General features: G+C 37.0%; 1 protein-coding gene across 1 annotated transcript in view; it reads left to right on the top strand.

Annotated features, from left to right (window-relative positions):
* TMEM232 (transmembrane protein 232) overlaps positions 1–19116 on the top strand; it is a 144421-nt gene that overhangs the window by 16250 nt on the left and 109055 nt on the right. The window contains exons 3-7 of the mRNA XM_084629186.1: positions 5269–5380; positions 7217–7322; positions 11074–11231; positions 16289–16388; positions 18408–18559. Of these exons, the coding sequence (XP_084485312.1) occupies positions 5269–5380; positions 7217–7322; positions 11074–11231; positions 16289–16388; positions 18408–18559 (628 nt within the window). The remainder of the gene's footprint in view (positions 1–5268; positions 5381–7216; positions 7323–11073; positions 11232–16288; positions 16389–18407; positions 18560–19116) is intronic.

Raw genomic sequence — 19116 nt, 5'->3', positions numbered from 1 at the left:
CCCCACCCATTCCTGTATCCCCTTCTCTTCCCCATCCTCTCTCTCCACTGTGCTCTGCCCCATCCCACTCTCTCTTCTCCCCCACTCTTCCCCCAGACCCTCCGTGCCCTGCCTGTCTCCCATGGGCACTAACCATTGTACAGAAAAGGGGTGGGCACTAGGATCAAGGAGACGGCATCCAGCAGCCAAAGCAGCGACCTGCAGCACATGGAAGAAGTTACTCTGTCTGGCTCACGGCGAGCCGAAATGTGCGGTGGAGGCCACGCGGGAGGAGACACAGTGTGGGAAGGACAGAAACCTCCCTCCTGGGGAAGGCTGAGCAAAGCAAGCCCTGCAAGGCAGCTCAGCACTTGCAGAAATGATGGCGGGGGGAAGTGGCATGTGACATCTTCCCATGCCTTGCCACTGGCGGGGCAATGCCCCCTGCACTCCCCAAACTATGCCTATGATGTTTTATTATTCATTTGAAGACACCAGGTCTGATTAGCATACGTGTTTGTAATGCAAATGGCTTGTTTCTACATGAAGCATGTTCAGTAGACTGAAGTCTAAGGCCAAGATCCCCAACCATTGTGACTTACTTTAGCGGTATGGGAAAATTGGTCACATGGATGCAGTTTGATAAATTCTAAATGATTTGAGATCTTTAGCTGATATCAATTGGCACAGCACCCTTGAAAAACATCCAAGATCTTACAAAACTCCGAAGATCCTGAAATCAAACATTCATAAATTCTAAGGCCAGAATCATTGTGATTATCTAGTCTGATCTCCTGTATAACATAGGGCATAGAACTTCCCCAAAACCATTTAGTTTGAACTCAAACATATCTTTTAAAAAACATCCAGTCTCGATTTGAAAATTGCCAGTGATGGAGAAACCACAATGATACTTGGTAAACTGTTCCAGTAATTGATTATCCTTGTTATAAACATATGCTTTATTTCCAGTCTGAATTTGTCTAACTTCAACTTCCAGCCATTGGATTCTGTTATTCCAGGGTTTCTCAAACTGGGGGTCAGGACCCCTCAGGGGGTCGTGAGGTTATTACATGGGTGGGGGGAGTGTGAGCTGTCAACCTCCATCCCAAACCCCGCTTTGCCTCCAGCATTTATAATGGTGTTAAATATTTAAAAAAGTGTTTTTAATTTATAAAGGGGGGTCACACTCAGAGACTTGCTATGTGAAAGGGGTTACCAGTAAAAAAGTTTGAGAGCCACTGTGTTATACATACATCTGCTAGTCTGAAGATCCCATTAGCAAATATTTGTTCCCCAGAAGGTACTTCTATACTGTGATTGTCACCCCTTAACCTTTTCTTTGTTAGACTCAAGGAACTCAATTTATTTAGTTTATTGCTATAAGGGATGTGTTTTAATTCTTTAAGCAGTCTCATGGCTCTTCTCTGAACCCTCCCCAATTTATTAACACCTTGAATTGTGGACACCATAACTGGACCCAGTATTCATGATAGGCTCTGGCTTACTGAGACAGTTTTGGGGTTTTTTTCTGCTGGATAAGGCCACAGCACAACAACCTTAAACTTGAAAAAATACCTAAGCTGATCACACAGAACCAAATTACTCTTCTCCATTTTGATTTGGACTCTCTTACAGATTCTCTTTGTTCTAGTGAAATTTTCAGAAATTTAGGATCTCAGATGAGATATGTAAATCCAGTTTACAATCGAAAAGGAAACCACTTAAAGAAGGCATAAATCCTAAATCAGAGATTTACAATATAATAGAAAGTTGAGCCATTAGATATATCCACGTGTTCCCTAAGAAAAACCTACTTGAAAACCTTTTATATCTGTCAGGTCCATTGATCTGCAACTTGTGCTTTCTGTGAACATGTGTACAATTTTTGTAATGCAGTGGGTGAATGATAGTGATCAAAAGCAAGTTTGCGCTAAAAAAAAATTGATATTCGTGTTATATGTTTTTACTTTTTTCAAGAAGCAGTTTGTAACAACAAGAAGGATCTCCATGGTGATACTCTATCAAGAATAAACAAATAGGTAGTTTATCAGCTTGGGAACGTATTGACCAGACCTCAGGCTACTGCCTGTAGTTCACTTACTGTTAGTAGGACAACTGGTTCTGGCAGTTAACTCAGAAATAAAATAATACAACATGACTGCAGAAAAATGCTATGCCTGTGGTGATATTTATTTCACTCTTCAGCTGGATCTGTGTGCAAAGTATTCTGTGTAGAAGATGGACCTGTGTTCCATTCATGTTGCAGGTACTTGCTTGACCTTAGAAAAAGAGAGGAAAGGAAATTGAGAGAGAGCCAAATAATGCCTGCTTGACTCACTTGAACTGTTCAGTTGACTTCAGTGGGACTTCACAAGTGAGTGATGTGGGTCAGGATTTGGCCCAAGATAATGAGGAAGGTGAAGTGCAAGAAAAAGGAGAGAGTAACAGACTCAGAGAAAGATGAATAGCGGAAAGCAATAGATACATTAGATTGAAGGACCAGCTAGAAAAAAGGAAGCAGGAAACAAAATACAGAGAAAGAAAGATGGGGAGAGAGAATACTGGTTGTCCTAACTTTGGTAACTGTATAATTTTTCCTTTAAAAATTATGTGGACAAATGATATGTAGATATTTGGTAAACCACAGGAGTAACAGGAAATAAATCTTTTTTTTAATCACCAATGTTTCTCAATTTAAGCTCTGGCTATTTATGTAGTGCTCTGGTAGCATTATATTCTCCTAGTTGGTCCTTACACTGATTAAAGAACAGAAGTGGTTAGTAATGTTTTGGAGCTGAAGTTTTTGCTGCCAAGCTGCTTACTGTTTTTTCTTTCTTTCTTGTCTGTAATGCTTTGTCACTAGACCCTAATACCTATATTTATAAAGACTTCCTTTTTGCACCAGTCAGCTGTTGGTTAAAAATAGCTACGTTACTTTGCCATTAAATATTCATTAAGATGAGCTGTTACAGACTGTAAGAAGCATCCAATTAAGCAGTTCAACTTCTACACATAAGGCTACAAATGAGCAGTCTTCTATCTTTTCAATAATGCAACACAGAGTGCAGTTATTATGTGTAAAATAATTGATAAGGCATAAGTCATTTGTAAAATCTATACTAGAAATAGAAAAGTAGATCAGAGAGAATGATTTTGCCTTGGCACCTTCCTCTGACATTGGGTAAAATGTAACATATATATCATTTTTCCACTGCCTGAGGAAAGCTGAAATGCTATGTCTAATCTCACAGTACTTTCTATTTCTGATGTGTATTCTGTATCACAGAATCATAGAAATCAGAGATGGAAAAAACATGTTAGCTTTTATTCATCCTCCAACCCATGTAGGATTGTAACTACGGGCTTGATCCAATGGAAAGATTCCATGGGCTTTAGGTCAGCCCTATATGTTTTTTTGCAGCCAGTATGCTGACCCGGGCTCAGATTTGTTTCTAAATTGTAAATCAGCTTGGATAACGCTGGAGAATCACCAGAAGTTTTAAATCACTTTAAAGTTTTAAAGTTTTAAAAAAAGTTTAAAGTTTTAAAAGGATGGGCCCCGTTTTTCTGGTTTGGCCAAGTTGAACTCAGTTCAGGACAAGAAATGGGTTTTTTTTGCCATCACTGTGCACCCCGTATCCTGTGGATGCCCAGTCTGGGCCTTCACCTAAATTACTATAATCTGAAGGCATGTCATACGCTTCTTTCTAGTTACACATTCATATTGAAATTACTATCTTATATATGTCTGCCATCTACTGGTTAATTATTGCCTGCCTTAACTTAATTATAGATGTAGTGTTGTTGCAGCCATAAAGAACTCTGTGTAAGCATGAAAGCTTGTCTCTCTTGCCAGCAGAAATTGATCCAATAAAAGATACCACCTCGTCTCTTTAACTTGTTGACGTTCATTTTAATTCTCCATTTTGCTTAATTGCGGATGCCAATTCACTGTTTCTAAGCATACCTACTGCTGACTGCCAAGGCCCTGAATACTCTGCCCAAGTTCAGCCTAAATTCTGTGGCACACTGGAAATTGTACAGCAGTTTCATTTAAATTAAAAATTGAGGCTCTAATTGAATTAAATAAATAAAAGATAATAATACTGCACTGGTAGCAGTATTCCTTGTGTTATTTCATAGGAGAGTAAATTGCAATCTCTTTTGCTGTTCCTACATTTAAAATATTTATTGTCATGCAGAATTGTGTATTGATGATATAAAGCTGCATTGTAGAAGTTGTCAGGGGAGGAAGCCAGGGGTTGTGGCAGCAAGGCAGAGGACATCTGTGGTTTTTGAAACATCACAAGGCATAGGAGGCAGTGAGATTGTGGAAGGTGTCTGTTAGTGGATGCTTGGTAAACTGAACAGCAGTGAAGTAGTTTATAATGCTGTAATTTATATTGTCCTTGGTAGGTTGCAAAGTCAAAACCCTAGCAAAATGAAAGGGAAACTTCACATCTCTTTCAGAGCTATTGTTTTGGACTGTCTTCAGTCTTGAAAAGACAACACTTTGCACTACATTGCTGGTGTAACATGACCATGAAACCAGTTTAACCAACCCACAAGGAATCACCCCAGTATATAAGGATATGTCTACACTGCAGCTGGGAAGTATAATTCCCAACCACTAGCTCTGCTTAAGCTAGCTCACCAAAAATAAGAGTGTGGCCGTGGTGGCACTGGCAACAGTTTGGGCTAGCTACCTAAGCACAATCCTGTCCAAGATCTTAGGTATGTACTCAGGTGGCTAGCCCAAGCTGCCATCCATGCCGTCATGACCACATTGCTATTTTTAGTGCACTAGCTCCAGTACAGTTAGTCTATGTATGTCTACCTGAGCTGGTAATTACACCTCTCAACTGCAGGTGTAGAGGCTTATATGCCACTGGCCTCCCTGCTGCTAGCGTAGTAGGGAAAAAAGGGTGAATGCAATCCTAGCCATATTGAAGTCAATGGCAAAACTCCCATTATAGGGCCAGTGTGACTACTGAAGTGAGTGCATGGCTGGGACAACCCTGAACGATGATAATCTTTGGCTGAACTTTAAGCACACCCTGTTTCTGTTAAAAAATAGCATAAATTAGAGCAGCCTTCAGGTAAAACAGTTTGTAAAGATTGATACTGTACAGTAACTTTTTTATTAGAAAAACAACATACCATGCCTTTACTTTTTAAAATCTGCTTTAAAGTAATTCTTTCTTTGGACACTTTTATAGCACTTTGAACCTTATTATTTAGAAAATGAAACATATAACTGCAACAATTTTTTGGATATTTCTTTAGAAATCCCTTGGAAATCACAGAAAAATTCATTCAGAAGTTCAATGATGCAACAAATCCACAGGATAAAGAAGACTTACTAGAACTAGCTAAGAAAATGCTTGCCAGATGCAAGGTTTGTGTACACAATAAGGAATCATTTATATAATTATTATTATTATGGCATTTGCATGCTCCATTTTCTTTATTAAAAAAAACAAAGCTAAAACATTTGTTGGGAGAAAGGACTGTGGAGGATGAGAGGAACAATTAGAAAATATAAGTGAAATGTAGTATTTAATATCTATGCTCTCAATGTGTATTGTAACATATATTAAGTTAGCCAATATAAGGGCTTGAATATAGTACCTCTGTTGATCTGGACCTAGGTCTCTTGACATTGCTTAATATTTGAAAAAAATATATATCAGGAGAATATTATACAGATTTTTCACTGGTTTATAGCTGAATGGACCTATTTTAAGTTTCTTCAAGAGAACTTTATCAATATGCAGTGATTAGCTATTTACCTGGAATGCTGTTCTGACATGTTTTCATGTTTCATTTTATTTTGTCCATTAAAATGTTTGCAACTGTTTTGGAAAGTGAAAACAGTAAACACGACACTGTGAGACCACTAAATGATTCCTTGTGGGTTTACTAAGCCAAAAATAGATCATGTGTAGAAACAGTGGTCATTCAAATTTGATATTTAAAAAAGCAACATAATTGGCATTTAATAGGCCTTAAAGAGGAGGCTGTGGTGCTAATATAATTTCTGCTACCATCCAAATTAAAAATTTATACATTATGAAGCACACTTAGGCCCTATTTACAAATCATGGATTTTCAGTATGAATATTATCTTTTTTTTTTAATGGACCTTCTAGTTGGCAGAAAAGGTGCATTGGCTAGCAGTGTTCCAAACCTCTTCCTCCCCCACACCTCTTCTATAACTGGCACCCTCATAGAGACATGTTAGTGAGATTTGGCTGATTTTGTGCTAGAGTGCAGATTTCATTTTGATCAGATTAATTCTGGATTTGTTTCAATTCCAGAAGAATACTTACCCTGACAGTGATAAAGATGCACCCTCCCTTTAGCACTAGTGAACAGGAAGGTAGAGCTGGAAAACTGCCTCAGCTTAGTGCACTTACTAATTGTGTTAATTCTGTCACCTCTAGTGTCCAAAAGCTGTTGCCTTCCCATCCTTCACTGTTGTGCCAATGCTAAATTTGGGTTAGATGAGAAAGGCTAATTTTAATGGCAAAAACAATGGAATTATTTGTACAGAAAGCCAATGAATACTACCAGTTGCAAGAACGTAGAAGGGAATCTAAGGGAAAGAATGTTCAAATAAAATGTTTTTCTATTATTTATCCCAAGAGCAAAATGCATGCAAAATGTTATGAAAATCAGATGTAATATATTGTGTTTTCCTTGTTTAACCAAAAGAGGTGAGCAAAAATGTCCCAACATTTTGGCTATGAAATCCTCCATAGACATCTGTCAAAAAGATTGTTTTGATCTAGAAAGAGTGGAATTTGCAAAATGCTAAAGTTTCAGAGAGATATATTGTCAGGATAGCATATTGTTGATTCCCTATCAATTTCAGCCCTACAGAGATAATAATAGTAGTGTCCTTATACTAAGTTGCTAGATCACTACTGTGATTCAGAGATGGTAATTAATTGTTTTTAATGCAAGGTACTTAAGATGGGTAATAATATTGTAATTATAGTTAAGTATTCCTATTCTTAATTAAGTGTTAACCCCAGGTATTAAGCATTGCGGCCTCATTAGTTCTTGCTATTGTGTTTTGTATCAGCAAACTCTTACCAATGATGCCTTTAAAATAAGCATTTTTATTTCAAATAAATTGGCTTGAGGGAAAAGTTTTATTTTAAACTAAATATAAGAAAAAAACCTTTGGCTTTTTTCTTTCCCCTCTCATCCTTTTCCTTCCAAACAGAGAAGATCAGGCCTTGGCACATTAGGTTCTGGGAAGCATGTGGATCTTCCAGTAGCATGGGCAGAAGCAATTATATTGGCTCAGTGCAAAGGTGAAATCCAGGAAGGTACAGTATTCTTCAGCAATATTTCTGTTAATTACCTTAAGACTTTTCTAACCAAGCAGTGAAAGCAAATTTAGCTTATTCCCAACTATGAAAACCTGGAAGAAAGCCAAGACAAATATGGATTTTATTTTCCACTTGTAGAAAGAAACTTTACAAATATATACAGAAACTATCAGTGTAGTATTTACAGAGTGTTACAGAGACCTCCGTTTTTATGCTTGATTTCTTAAATTGCAAAATCATTACCATTTAAGCACCTCTATATGACATTACCTTGTAATCTGTCTCTGAAATCAGTAACTAATTAAGTGTAATTTAAAATGACATTTAATGATCCCAAAGCAAAGTGCTTTAAATAACCTCTTGTTTTTAGCTTTCCTAATTTTGCCCATTAATAAAATTGCAGAATATTGAATTAGTTCTGAAGACTTTTTAAATGAAAATGTTAACTGTTGTTTCAGTCTAAAATGTTCTTAATTGTGGTAGTTCTTCCTTAGTAAAGTCAGGTAAATAGAGACTCCTATACAGACTCTTGCATGGACACGAAAGTATTTTCACCTTTTTTACTGACAGATAGCATTTTAGCTAGAATAAGATTTATGAAAATAATGTCCTGGCAAGTAGGTTTAAATTCATAATCATAACACATACCTTAGCTTTTCTGGCCAGGCTGGAGAGAAAATGCAGTAGAGTGGCTAAAGAGAGGATCCTGCAGTCCTGCATATTTGAAACAGAAATGATGAAGTAGTGTATGTGCAACATCTATGATCTACAGTCTGCACAGCTGATGTGTAGGACAAAGCAAAGTCATTCCATTCCTATTTTATAGATGCTATGGTACTCATGCTCTTTTTTAAATGTATGGGGTCATTCCAAAAGTAAAATGGGACCTAATTTAAATAAGTCTGCCAGTGGAGTGATATTGCCTGTCAAAATCCTGGGATGTGGTGTGGGAATGTGTGCAAACATTCTCTACATTTACGGCAATATCGGATCATGATCAGAAGGTCTTTAGTTGTAGGTGTTGGATTTTTCAGTGTACTTTGAGCTAATGATGGTATTCATGTGAAAAAGGAAATCTACAAAGGAAAAGGAAACAATTCAATAGTGTGACTGTGAAAGCAATATCAAGATTACTATATAATCTTGTGTTGCTTTTATTAAGATGCGTATTCTTGGGGGGGTTGTGGATATTGTGCTATCAGTAAAATGGGGAACAAATCACAATAGATGGGTGTGCAGAGAGTTCTGTGCTCATCATCTTGTTATTCCTGGTTTTTCTTTTCTTGTTTAGTGATTTTGGGCTGACCTAAACATTATTTCCCTCATAATTTGCAAGGTTTGAGTAAGATGCTGAAGCCTAAGGCACTTGATTGAAAAGTGCCTATTTCTCTTCATACTCTTTTACCTCTAAAAATCATGTGTATTTGAATTTTGTAATGATGACTAGACTGTCTTAAGAAGATAATATTCACAAAGTTATGGAGTTGCTTACACTCAGTAATCAAATAAATAGTGAGCCATACTCACCATGATGTAACCCAATTAAAGTCAATCCAGGCAAGCCAAGGATGAATTTGTCTCTATATGCTTTGCCAAAGAGTCTCTCTTCCAGAAATGAGAAGTTTGAGAAGGTAGTATACAAAATACTATCAGTGACTTTGAAAAAAAAATGTTGAGAGCTATAAAATTTATGGGGGGAGAAACAAAGAACTGAGCTGTCACTTGTTCAAAGATCACATTCTTAAAAATGACTGATAATTTGGAATACAAGCTGAATGTAAGAATTATCAGAATTTTAGGGGTTCTGGTACTGTGCATTCTATTGTAATGCTGGGAGACTTACAAGATTTTTTTTGGTGGATGGTTTGATAAGGTTGTGAAACAGATTTTTGTAATTGCTCTGAAAGGCCTATCTTTCAAAGAGCTATTACAGTTGGGAAGGAATGCTGTGTTGATAATATGTGTATACCCTTTTCTTCTGGAGGGCCAAGAATCCCTCTTTTAGTTCAGATGACTTAGGAGCAATCTACCAGTATCAACCTGCCAACAACGAACTGTTGATTATTTAAAAAGTAATAATAATTGAGTAGCTGCACCACTTAATGATAAATCCATATTCTGGTCAATTGATAAACAATGTGTCTGAATACTATTGTTTGTCTGTTTAGGCCACAATCATGCAACAGGATTCACAAATATTGACCCTTATGCTCTCATGGAGTGCCTTGAAGCAGGGACCTCTGTTTTGTGCAGGCATGAGCATGCTCTTGTCATTCAATAAATAATAAAAGAACATTGTTTTTACTGGTTGCATGGAGAAAAGGCTTTCGCATAATTAATAAAGACAATATTTATATTTTTCCATACTATTATTTTGGAGAGGAAAAGGACTTTTAAGAATTTTGCACAGCAGCTCAGGAACTCGGATAGAGCTAGGACATATACACGTGATTGTAAGCTCATTGGAACAAGGACTGTGATTTACTAAATGTTCATACAGCTCCTAGCACAATATATTCCCAACCCCGTTGAGACCTCTACATGCTATGGCACTATCAATACTCCTCCTCCTCTATTTTTGGATAAGCGGAAGAGGCTGGGAAATTTTTTGGACAAAGACTGATCCTTTAATCATATAACGTATGGATGATCAAGATGAGGAAGAGGAAGTGTTGAATTTGGAAGATTTGGGACTGTGGTTTCACTCCTGCCTGCAGGATTTGTCGGGAGGGTAAGGGAGGTTCTTCTTCCTACAGACTTTGAAAGTTGGCAGACAAAGCAGGGGATTTTAAGTCAAGATTGAGGCACATTGGCAGGCATGTTTGAGGAAATTTGCATAGTGACTTCTTGGCTTAAACTTTACTTATGAGACCTATAAATCTGTCACTTTCATGAGCATCAGATTCACACAAATCATTAACCAAAATTGAACAAAGCCATAATGTAATTTTTTAAAAATGTAATACTTGAAAAAGCAATTTAACTGCCTTTTCAACCATAAAAAGCAATTCTATCTTTTCCACTATAGTTTTTAAGGTCATTTTCATTGATATCACAAAAAAGATCAATGCACACCTAGCAAAAAATGACAGAAAAGTTGACACTGTAGAAACTTTCTGAAATGTGACATATCTCAAGAAACAGCTTACATTATACTTCTCAGTAATTAGTTTAACATTGTAAATTCAGACAGTTTTGTACCATATATTTCAATACATACTTTAACAGAAAATTTCTGTATCTGCTGAATACATATTATCAGACAGTTGAGCTTTGTTTTCTCCTCAAAATAATAGTCACAGAAGGCAAACAAATTGAATATATTGTGAAAATAAGGATTGTTTTATTTGTTCATAACTTGGCAAGTATTTTAATTTTGTGGAAGGTGTGTAATGAGTATAGTATATACAGTACGCAATCAGAAGGAACTAAGGGCTAGAGCCATAAAATGACTTAGGCGCCTAACTCTCTTTGGGGGTGGGGCTGAGGCCATACTCCTCTCCTTGGCATTTCCTATTGTCTAGTTTACCCTACTCAGCATGCTGGCTTCTGTGGATCCCATTGTTATGTGCCTAACTCTCCCCATGTATTGTATGGTGTACTTGGGTATTTAACTCGAGGCTATGGATACCACTGGTTGACCAGGCACCTAAAAGATAGGTGCTGCAATGCCTAAATCCCTTTGTGAATTGAGCCCTAAAGACTGAACTCTGTATTGAATTTATTCTCCATTTTGTTTTCACTTTAGAAGCTTTGGACATCCTTTTAATTTCTTTGGACCATGCTCCCATGAATCCAGAGCATGTCCCTGTTTTATTTTTCATCGCTGAATCCATTTTGTATAGGATTTGTTGTGATGCGGCACAGAAATCTTATTTATACTCCAGTGAAATCAAGTTATCAAAGGTTTGTTGTATTTTTTTAAAGTAGTTTTTAGTGTTTTTTTTTATATCTGTATATGTGGTATATATTCACCTACTTATTTTTTGTTGTATATTGACACTATTAAATATATGACATTACTCTGGATTTATACCACAATAAATGAGAGCAGAAGCTGATTGAATTTGTCACAAGACCTAAAACATTGTAGTGTTTATCTAATATTATGCGTAGTATGCTTGTGCTATAATTTGGTTTGATCTTAACTTTCTGTATCTCTGAATACCTGATTTCTGGGAAATCCAAAAAGAGAGATTAGGAAAATGCAGTTTAATATTTCACAGAGTATGTAATGAGGGAGTGTAAAATACAGATAAAAGAGTACTTTTTGTTCATAATGCATATTGTTAACTTGGATTTTCTCATAATATTAGTAATATTCTTGCAGAATATCTTGTTAAATTACGCAAATTCTTTATTCTCCCAACTGGATTATAATTAATGAGGTATAGCATGCTAGGTCACATAGTCTTAGTGCAGCAGCATGAGGGTTATGCATATGAGGTCTGGTCTACACTACAGAGTTAGGTTGACATAAGGCAGTTTATGTCCATCTAACTCTCTAAGTGTCTACACTAAAATGTAGCTCTGACCAATGTAACTCGCCCACTGCACTGACTTAAGTACAAGAGAGGGGTAGTGCTTAGGTCGATGTAGTTAGGTTGACTCAGTGTTAGTGTGGACAGTGTGTTGCTTACATTGACTGTTACTGCCTTTCAGAAGCTGCCCCACAATGCCCCATACTGACAGTTAAATCGGTGCAAACGCTTTTGGTGAGGATGCACACTGCCAACACAAGGAGCATAGCGTGGAAATGCAAAAGCAATTTAATTACTGTGGTGGCTGTACATTGACGTAACTTAGGTCAACTTAATTTTGTAGTGTAGACTTGCCCTAAGAAAAAGGATGAAACTGAGGCACCCAAATGGGAATAATCCAAATGAGAGCAATCTCTTCTAAAAGCTGAGTAAATAGTGCAAACTTCTAGTACAATTTAAGACTTACCTGATACATCACTATTTAATGGTCTAGTTTTGAGTGTCAGTACTATACCTCTTTCCTCTTTACCTCTTAGAAACCACTTCCAAAAGTTACTGATGTGGTAACTCTTCATTCTACAACAAGATTTCAGTTAGTCACATCCCAGAAACATAAAATGTTATTCTCTCATAAAGACTGAAATCCTTATTGAAACTGTACAATATGGATGAAATTAAGGACTAAAACCAGGTGAAATTTTTTTGACTGCAGGTTTTTTTTTGGCAGAAAATGCAAATTCGGGTTGACCAAAGCACTATGAATTTGTGACAAATTCACTGAATGGTTTTGGTTTAAAAAAAAAAAACCACTCTAAGGAAAAAGAAGTTTCATTTTTGATATTTTTGAAATGAAACATTTTGATTTTCCAATTTAAAATGACTTTTTGTATTGAAATTTCCTTCAATTTCATCAAGAAAATATTTAAAAGTGTTATAAAAGCTTGAAATCTAAATAACTTCTATTTGCCCAAAATTTTGAAAAATTTCATTTTGTGTCAACTTGAAACATTTCTTTTTTATTTGGATTTTTTGGAATTGCCAGCAAACAACAAAAAAAAATCACTTATTCGCACAGTTAGGAAATTGATGCCACAGCACACATGTGAAGTACTGTTCATTAAATACTGTTCTCTGTTAGCACTTCTTCTATGGCTCTGTTATGTGTCCCCACTGTTTCTGAAGATTAAACCTTTCTTTCACTCTCACCTGACCAAAATAGCTACATGACAGGAAGGTATGTCTTACCACCTCTTTTCCCATACAATTCTTCTACCACAACAAGGAAGCCTGTTCCTTTTTAGAAGGCAGTTTGAACAATTAGAAAATGCTCCTCCACTCTCAAAACCTGATATGCCATAGATTCAAACAAGCTGCAGGAGTCTGGCAATAAACCCCCTCTTGCAATGGCTTATGATTGCCGAAACTCTCCATATTTCTAGTTTAAACTAAATTGTTAATTATTTTGGAAAGCTTAAGCAAAATTGATTCTGCCATTTTTTAGCTACATGAGTAGGAAAAGAGAGAGAATTTTTTTACATTCATGTCAAGTTTTAATGTTCACCTATGTCTAAGCTGTCTGCCTGGGGGAATAAAGCATGGCAAATACAATAAAATATACAACATACAAGCATATTTGTTATGTCACATACTTCAAATCAGATTTAACAGATTTTAATTAAAACTTAAAAAAAATCATTTTCCACTTTGATTGAGCATGGAAAATTTCAGACCCCACAGAATATTTTATTTGGAAAATGGACAGTTTCAACTGAAGCTGTTTTGCGGCCTTAACAATTGCCAGTGCCTCATGTACTCTGTGACTGTTGGGACCTAAATTATGCAGGAAGCTTTGTGGAATTTTCTGCATCAGAACAATGCAGAATTTTGTGATAAAATTACTATGACAGGACAAAATATTTTTAAAACTTTCAGTGGTTTGGGAATCCACCAAGCACTATGGAAGGATAAGCCATTTCCAGAGATGATCAATGGTTCTTCTTAACATAGTGCTTTGCTTTCCCTGTGGATCCTTGAGATTTCTATATTTGCAGAATGCACCTCTTGCCATTTCCTTAGATCTCAAATCCCTTCCTTTTGGGATGCATGCATGCAATGCTGCAAGATAAGCCTTGTAGCATTTCAGTAGTAGTTGCCTCCTTCTTCTAGATTTTTCTGTAAGAGTGGAGCATCAGGGCCAATATTTGTTTGATTTAAACTTCCTCTTCCTCCCATTAAATTCTTTTCCAATAAAAAGCACCAGGGATGCTGCAGAAGATTTACCTTGTTGTAAGGAAGGTACATTTTGGGCCCTAAACAAGCTGACAGGGTCTCTTTTTATTATTTGTTATGAAGTAAACAATGAGCATTCTAGCTGAGCTAATTTAAAGTTGAAATTCCTAGGATGTTTCCTTGGTTTTAGTAATGTACATTTTAAGTAGTTCTCTTGGAAACTGGGAGATATTCTCACCCTCCCATTTTCTATGCGAAAGCAGGATCTCCCATTTATTCTGTGAGATTCTTTGTATGACTGCCAGGATTCTGGTTGAAGAGCAGCAAAAACAACAACAACAACAACAAAAACATTATGGGCCCAATCCTGTTCCCACTCAAGTCAGAGAGGTTTCTGGTTTAAGTAGAACTGGCCTTAACTGTTATGGAGGATCTGAGCATTCAGTGGTGCATGAGTCTGATCTCACTTTTACTGGTGTAAATCAAGAGCAGCTCTCTGGAAGCTGATGGAATTACATGGATGACATACTGGTGTGAGAGAGAACTCAAGCCCTAGAGGCCTGACCCTGCAGTTTGTACACAGCCTGTCTAGGGCCTGCAAGGTCAAGCCATTTGTAGCTTCAGCATCTGAGCAAAGTCTTACCCATCCAGATCTGCAAATGCTTTTAACCTTTAGGGGTTGTCTGGTTTCAAAAACTAAAAGTCCTCCCCCCCCCCACACACTCTCTCTCTCTCAAAATCAGTCATCTGCAGTTAAGCTACATAATCAAAAGTAAAAACACAAATCAGAAGAAAATACTCAGAAGTCTGTGAGGAGCGAATTCCAATGACACGTCCCTGATCTTACCTCCCTGGCTGTGCAGTGCTGCCAGGTATTGATCCTGGTCAAACAAAAAACCCTATGAAGACATAGAGAAATACAAAAGTGTCCTGTATTGTCTTAGCATCCTTGTAGAATCTCTTTACTTACTTGCAACACTTTGTGCTGATTCGGTGTTCCAAAATACATGTTTTCTCCTTAGCATCTGTCTGGGAGTTTGGACAGGAGAAGGATAGCTGCTTCAAACACTTTTCTTATATAAAATAAATTCTCTCATTTTTGCATGTTTTCAGAGGCTTATATGTGGGAAGAACAAACTTTAAAGATTTTTAAATAGAACACATCTATTATTTTTCTAGGTACTGCCAGAATTCTCTCTTTGTCACATACATAATGCCACAGTAAATATGATTGCTTTTTCTGCATCTTGCTCAGGGGTCTTAAATGGAGCCCTTATTTTGATTCTATATGCTCTTTCAAAATACTCTTCTTGGATCTTTAGCTAATCCAACTGCAATATATTCAGAACCCACTGTTTCAAAAAAACAATATGATTGTTTGCTCCAGCGAGTCCAATTATTCTGACATTTTAAATTCTGAAAGATTTTCCAAGATTTGCAATCCGTTTAACATTTTATTTTCTTTAATGATGGCTGCATGGAGGCTGTTAGTTTTCTCGTTTCTTTTCACGTGCTTTGTTGGTTTTTTCCGCTTCTGTTAGCTTGACCTCTAAGTTATAAAGCCACCATCTAAAACTGTAAGTTGTCAAATGTAGTATCTAGCTCTACAGTTGCAGAATGGATGCTACTAAAATGCCCACACATTTCATATTGGATCTCATGGATGGAGATGAAGTGTTTTTTGCCCTAACACTCCCATTGTAGGGCCTGGTCCATGCAGCACTGTTGACAAAGACTTGAGCTCTGTGGTTCTCCTGATTGGCATTGTAACCATAAAATCATCATACTGGGTTGAGTTTTCTTTGGTTTTGTGTCATTTTTCCTTATTTCTGTTTCCTCAAACAAACCTGTCCTCAGTAGTTTTCGGGCTTTAGTTCACAAAAGTGTGTTCATTCCCTTACACTAAGTAAATTACTAACACTTTGGCACTTGTATAGGGTTTTCTTTTCAGTGGGAGGAGCTGGTGAGAGAAAATACATCTCCTCAGAGTTTTCTGTGTACCATTAATATACAGTGAATGCAGAACACAAGACAGAGTTATTCATTATTGCTCCACATGTGTGAAATCTGAAGATATGATCTGATTTAGCACTCTCTTACTCCAATTTCATGCTGGTGTAACTCTGTGGAGTTATATCACTGTTCAAGTGGAGGAGGGCAGTGGTGAATAAGACCCATAATCCAAAGGTGGTATTTATACATCTATTGTGAGTGGCATGATATAAAAAATATTTGTTGTACTTCTTTTGACAGGTTGGATTTTTGGTCTTTTTAAGGCTCCTTATTTTTCACCTGTGTGGTCATCTGGAGTCTTCTGGAGAACATACATTTAGGCTTCATACAGACTTAAAAGGTAGAACATTGTATATTTTCCATATAAACAACATTAAAAATGAATTTTAACTACTAATTTGGGAAATGGAAGTGACCTAAGTGAATATCTCACATTGTGCTGCACTCAAGAGACTACCATTTGATTCTTAGGAATACTGTCCACCTGAATTGAGAGTTTCATGTGCATCAGTAACCATGCAAAGCAGTCAACATTTAGCCTCGTTAAATGAGGTAAAATAGAAAAGGTGAGGTCTGTAGGTGAAGAAGGAAGAAAAATCAGAGCAACTCTGCATCATTATGTAATTAGTCAATTCAGTACGTATGCCAAAAATGCACAGCATATTGTGATTTTAAGACTATTGACTGATCTCAAATAAATACTTGCTTATAAGCAGGAATGCTGAGTATTTTAAAAACATACATGAATCAAATCAATATCTTTTAAAGCCTATTCGGAATGCGATTAATATTAATTACCTGTAAAGTCCTTACTAAAAGCAATCTTATATAGCACCATATGTTTTAGGTCAGGGGTCAGCAACCTTTCAAAAGTGGTGTGCCGAGTCTTCATTTATTCACTCTAATTTAAGGTTTTGCGTGCCAGTAATACATTTTAACGTTTTTAGAAGGTCTCTTTCTATAAGTCTCTAATATATAACTAAACTATTGTTGTATGTAAAGTAAATAAGGTTTTTAAAATGTTAAGAAGCATCATGTAAAATTAAATTAAAATGCAGAGCCCCCTGGACTGGTGGCCAGGACCCGGGCAGTGTGAGTGCCACTGAAAATCAGCTCGCGTGCTGCCTTCGGCACGCGTGCCAGAGGTTGCCTATCCCTGTTTTAGGTGATAACAGGTGACAGGTCACTGCTATAAATAGAAAAAAGTGGCGCTGAAAAAACCTTAAGTTTCCCTCAGGTACGGTACTAGCATACAGCCCAATCCTGCAGGGTGCTGAGTGCCTGCAGCTCACGCAGACTGACATTGGAAAAGGAGAGTGCTCATAGGACTGGGCTCCTGTCACTTATTTGTTATGCTGACATTGCTGATAAATTAATCTAATGCTAGGTATTCATATTTTATTTCAGACTTTTCAGCATGCATGCACGCTGTATGCAATGAATCAGTAGGCTGCTGCTGTAGTAAGACTGCAGAGGCATTGCAGTATTGCTACTATCAATTGGTTGTCATGGCCACAAGTAATACACAAAATGAAGAACAAAGAATCAGATGATTTTAAAAAAATGTCTTTTTTCCTGACACCCTTTATTCTACAAGCTTTGTCCACACTAGTCAATTATAGAAAACACATAAATATAATAGACATTCTCACAACAGAACTTCCTGAATCTGCCAGTTCTTAAAATGTATATGCAATAAGCAATATTTTGGCTTACAGGCAGTCAAATCTGCATTCACCCAACCACTGGGATGATGGTTATACATCCTTTCAAAAACCTTTTTATTTAATGCAACTGAATTCAGATGGCTTGATATATTACTCCATCTCTTCAGTGCTAAGTGTTGTTATTGAGAGGAATCAAATCCCATTTGCAGTACAGATGTCAGCACATGAATGCTAATCATGGAGCTTCAGATCTCATCAAAGGATATACATAGTTTTGGGCGGGGGAAAAAAAAAGATACATTTTAATTTACAAAAGTTGGGTCTGGTTTCCGTGCAGAGTTAGCCAAAAATAAATGCAGTCACTGAATGAGAGTTTACATTGTGATTCATTGTTAGCTGAGAGCCTCCTCACCTTGTTCAGAGTTAGTCTTAGTTAATTAGAAATTCAGTCATTATGGGAGACTTCAACTATATGTAGCTCATGGGTTACATAAGCTATTATCTATAAATCATACTTGTAGTATTGTGTTACACCACAAGAGGTCACACAATGTTTATAAATCTACTCTATGGAAAATTTGCTAATGATTTCATCAGCAAAGTAGTGAAGTTAAATAGCACATAATAAATAAAAGGCAAACATAATAAACAACAGGAAGACAATTTTCACAAAATTATTTTTCATGCCATAGTACTTTCAGCTTGTGAGGTCTGCTACCATCCATATCCAAACATCCTCTCTGCTGTGCATTTTATGCTGAAGGCTGGAGAAACCATATGTGGTGCTGTGGTATTTTCTGATGTAAGCTTGGAAGAAAGACAGAAGCAGAGTCCTCTCGGCATGGTGGGTAACATAAATCAGATGATATATGATGCATCAAAAAGGATTACTGTGATCAAATAAGCATGCTTGGTAATTCAGTGAAAATAATTAAAGCTGAGCTGAGCTAGACAAACTACCTGTGGTCCAGGGACAGGATAAACAGAATAGACACTCATTTGTGGTGATCACAGCCTGGATTTGTCAATCATATCATTTCATGAATACACTATGCAATTAATTATCAATCTGATACTATAGTGATCCAATGCATATTAGTAGCTACGGTGGTGTCAGTATTTTCCACTGAATGCAGCCAATGAAGTGAGCTGTGGCTCACGAAAGCTTATGCTCAAATAAATTTGTTAGTCTCTAAGGTGCCACAAGTACTCCTTTTCTTTTTGCAGTATCCCTTTTGAGATTCTGTTTTCAAGACAGCATTTACTGATGCTCTATGACATCTGCTTCCTTCAAAGTGCGTGTGGAAATGGACAGGGATGGATGGGTGTGGGGGTGTTCATGCACAGCCCTTCAGAAGCAACAGAGCACTTTCCTGAACCTTGCTGCCATGGGGGACAGGA

The sequence above is a fragment of the Lepidochelys olivacea genome (assembly GCF_965140295.1).
Source record: "Lepidochelys olivacea isolate rLepOli2 genome assembly, chromosome: 5".
In the NCBI taxonomy this organism is placed as follows: domain Eukaryota; kingdom Metazoa; phylum Chordata; order Testudines; family Cheloniidae; genus Lepidochelys; species Lepidochelys olivacea.
Note: the sequence above shows the minus strand (reverse complement) of the source record. Positions and strands in the feature narration are given on the sequence as shown.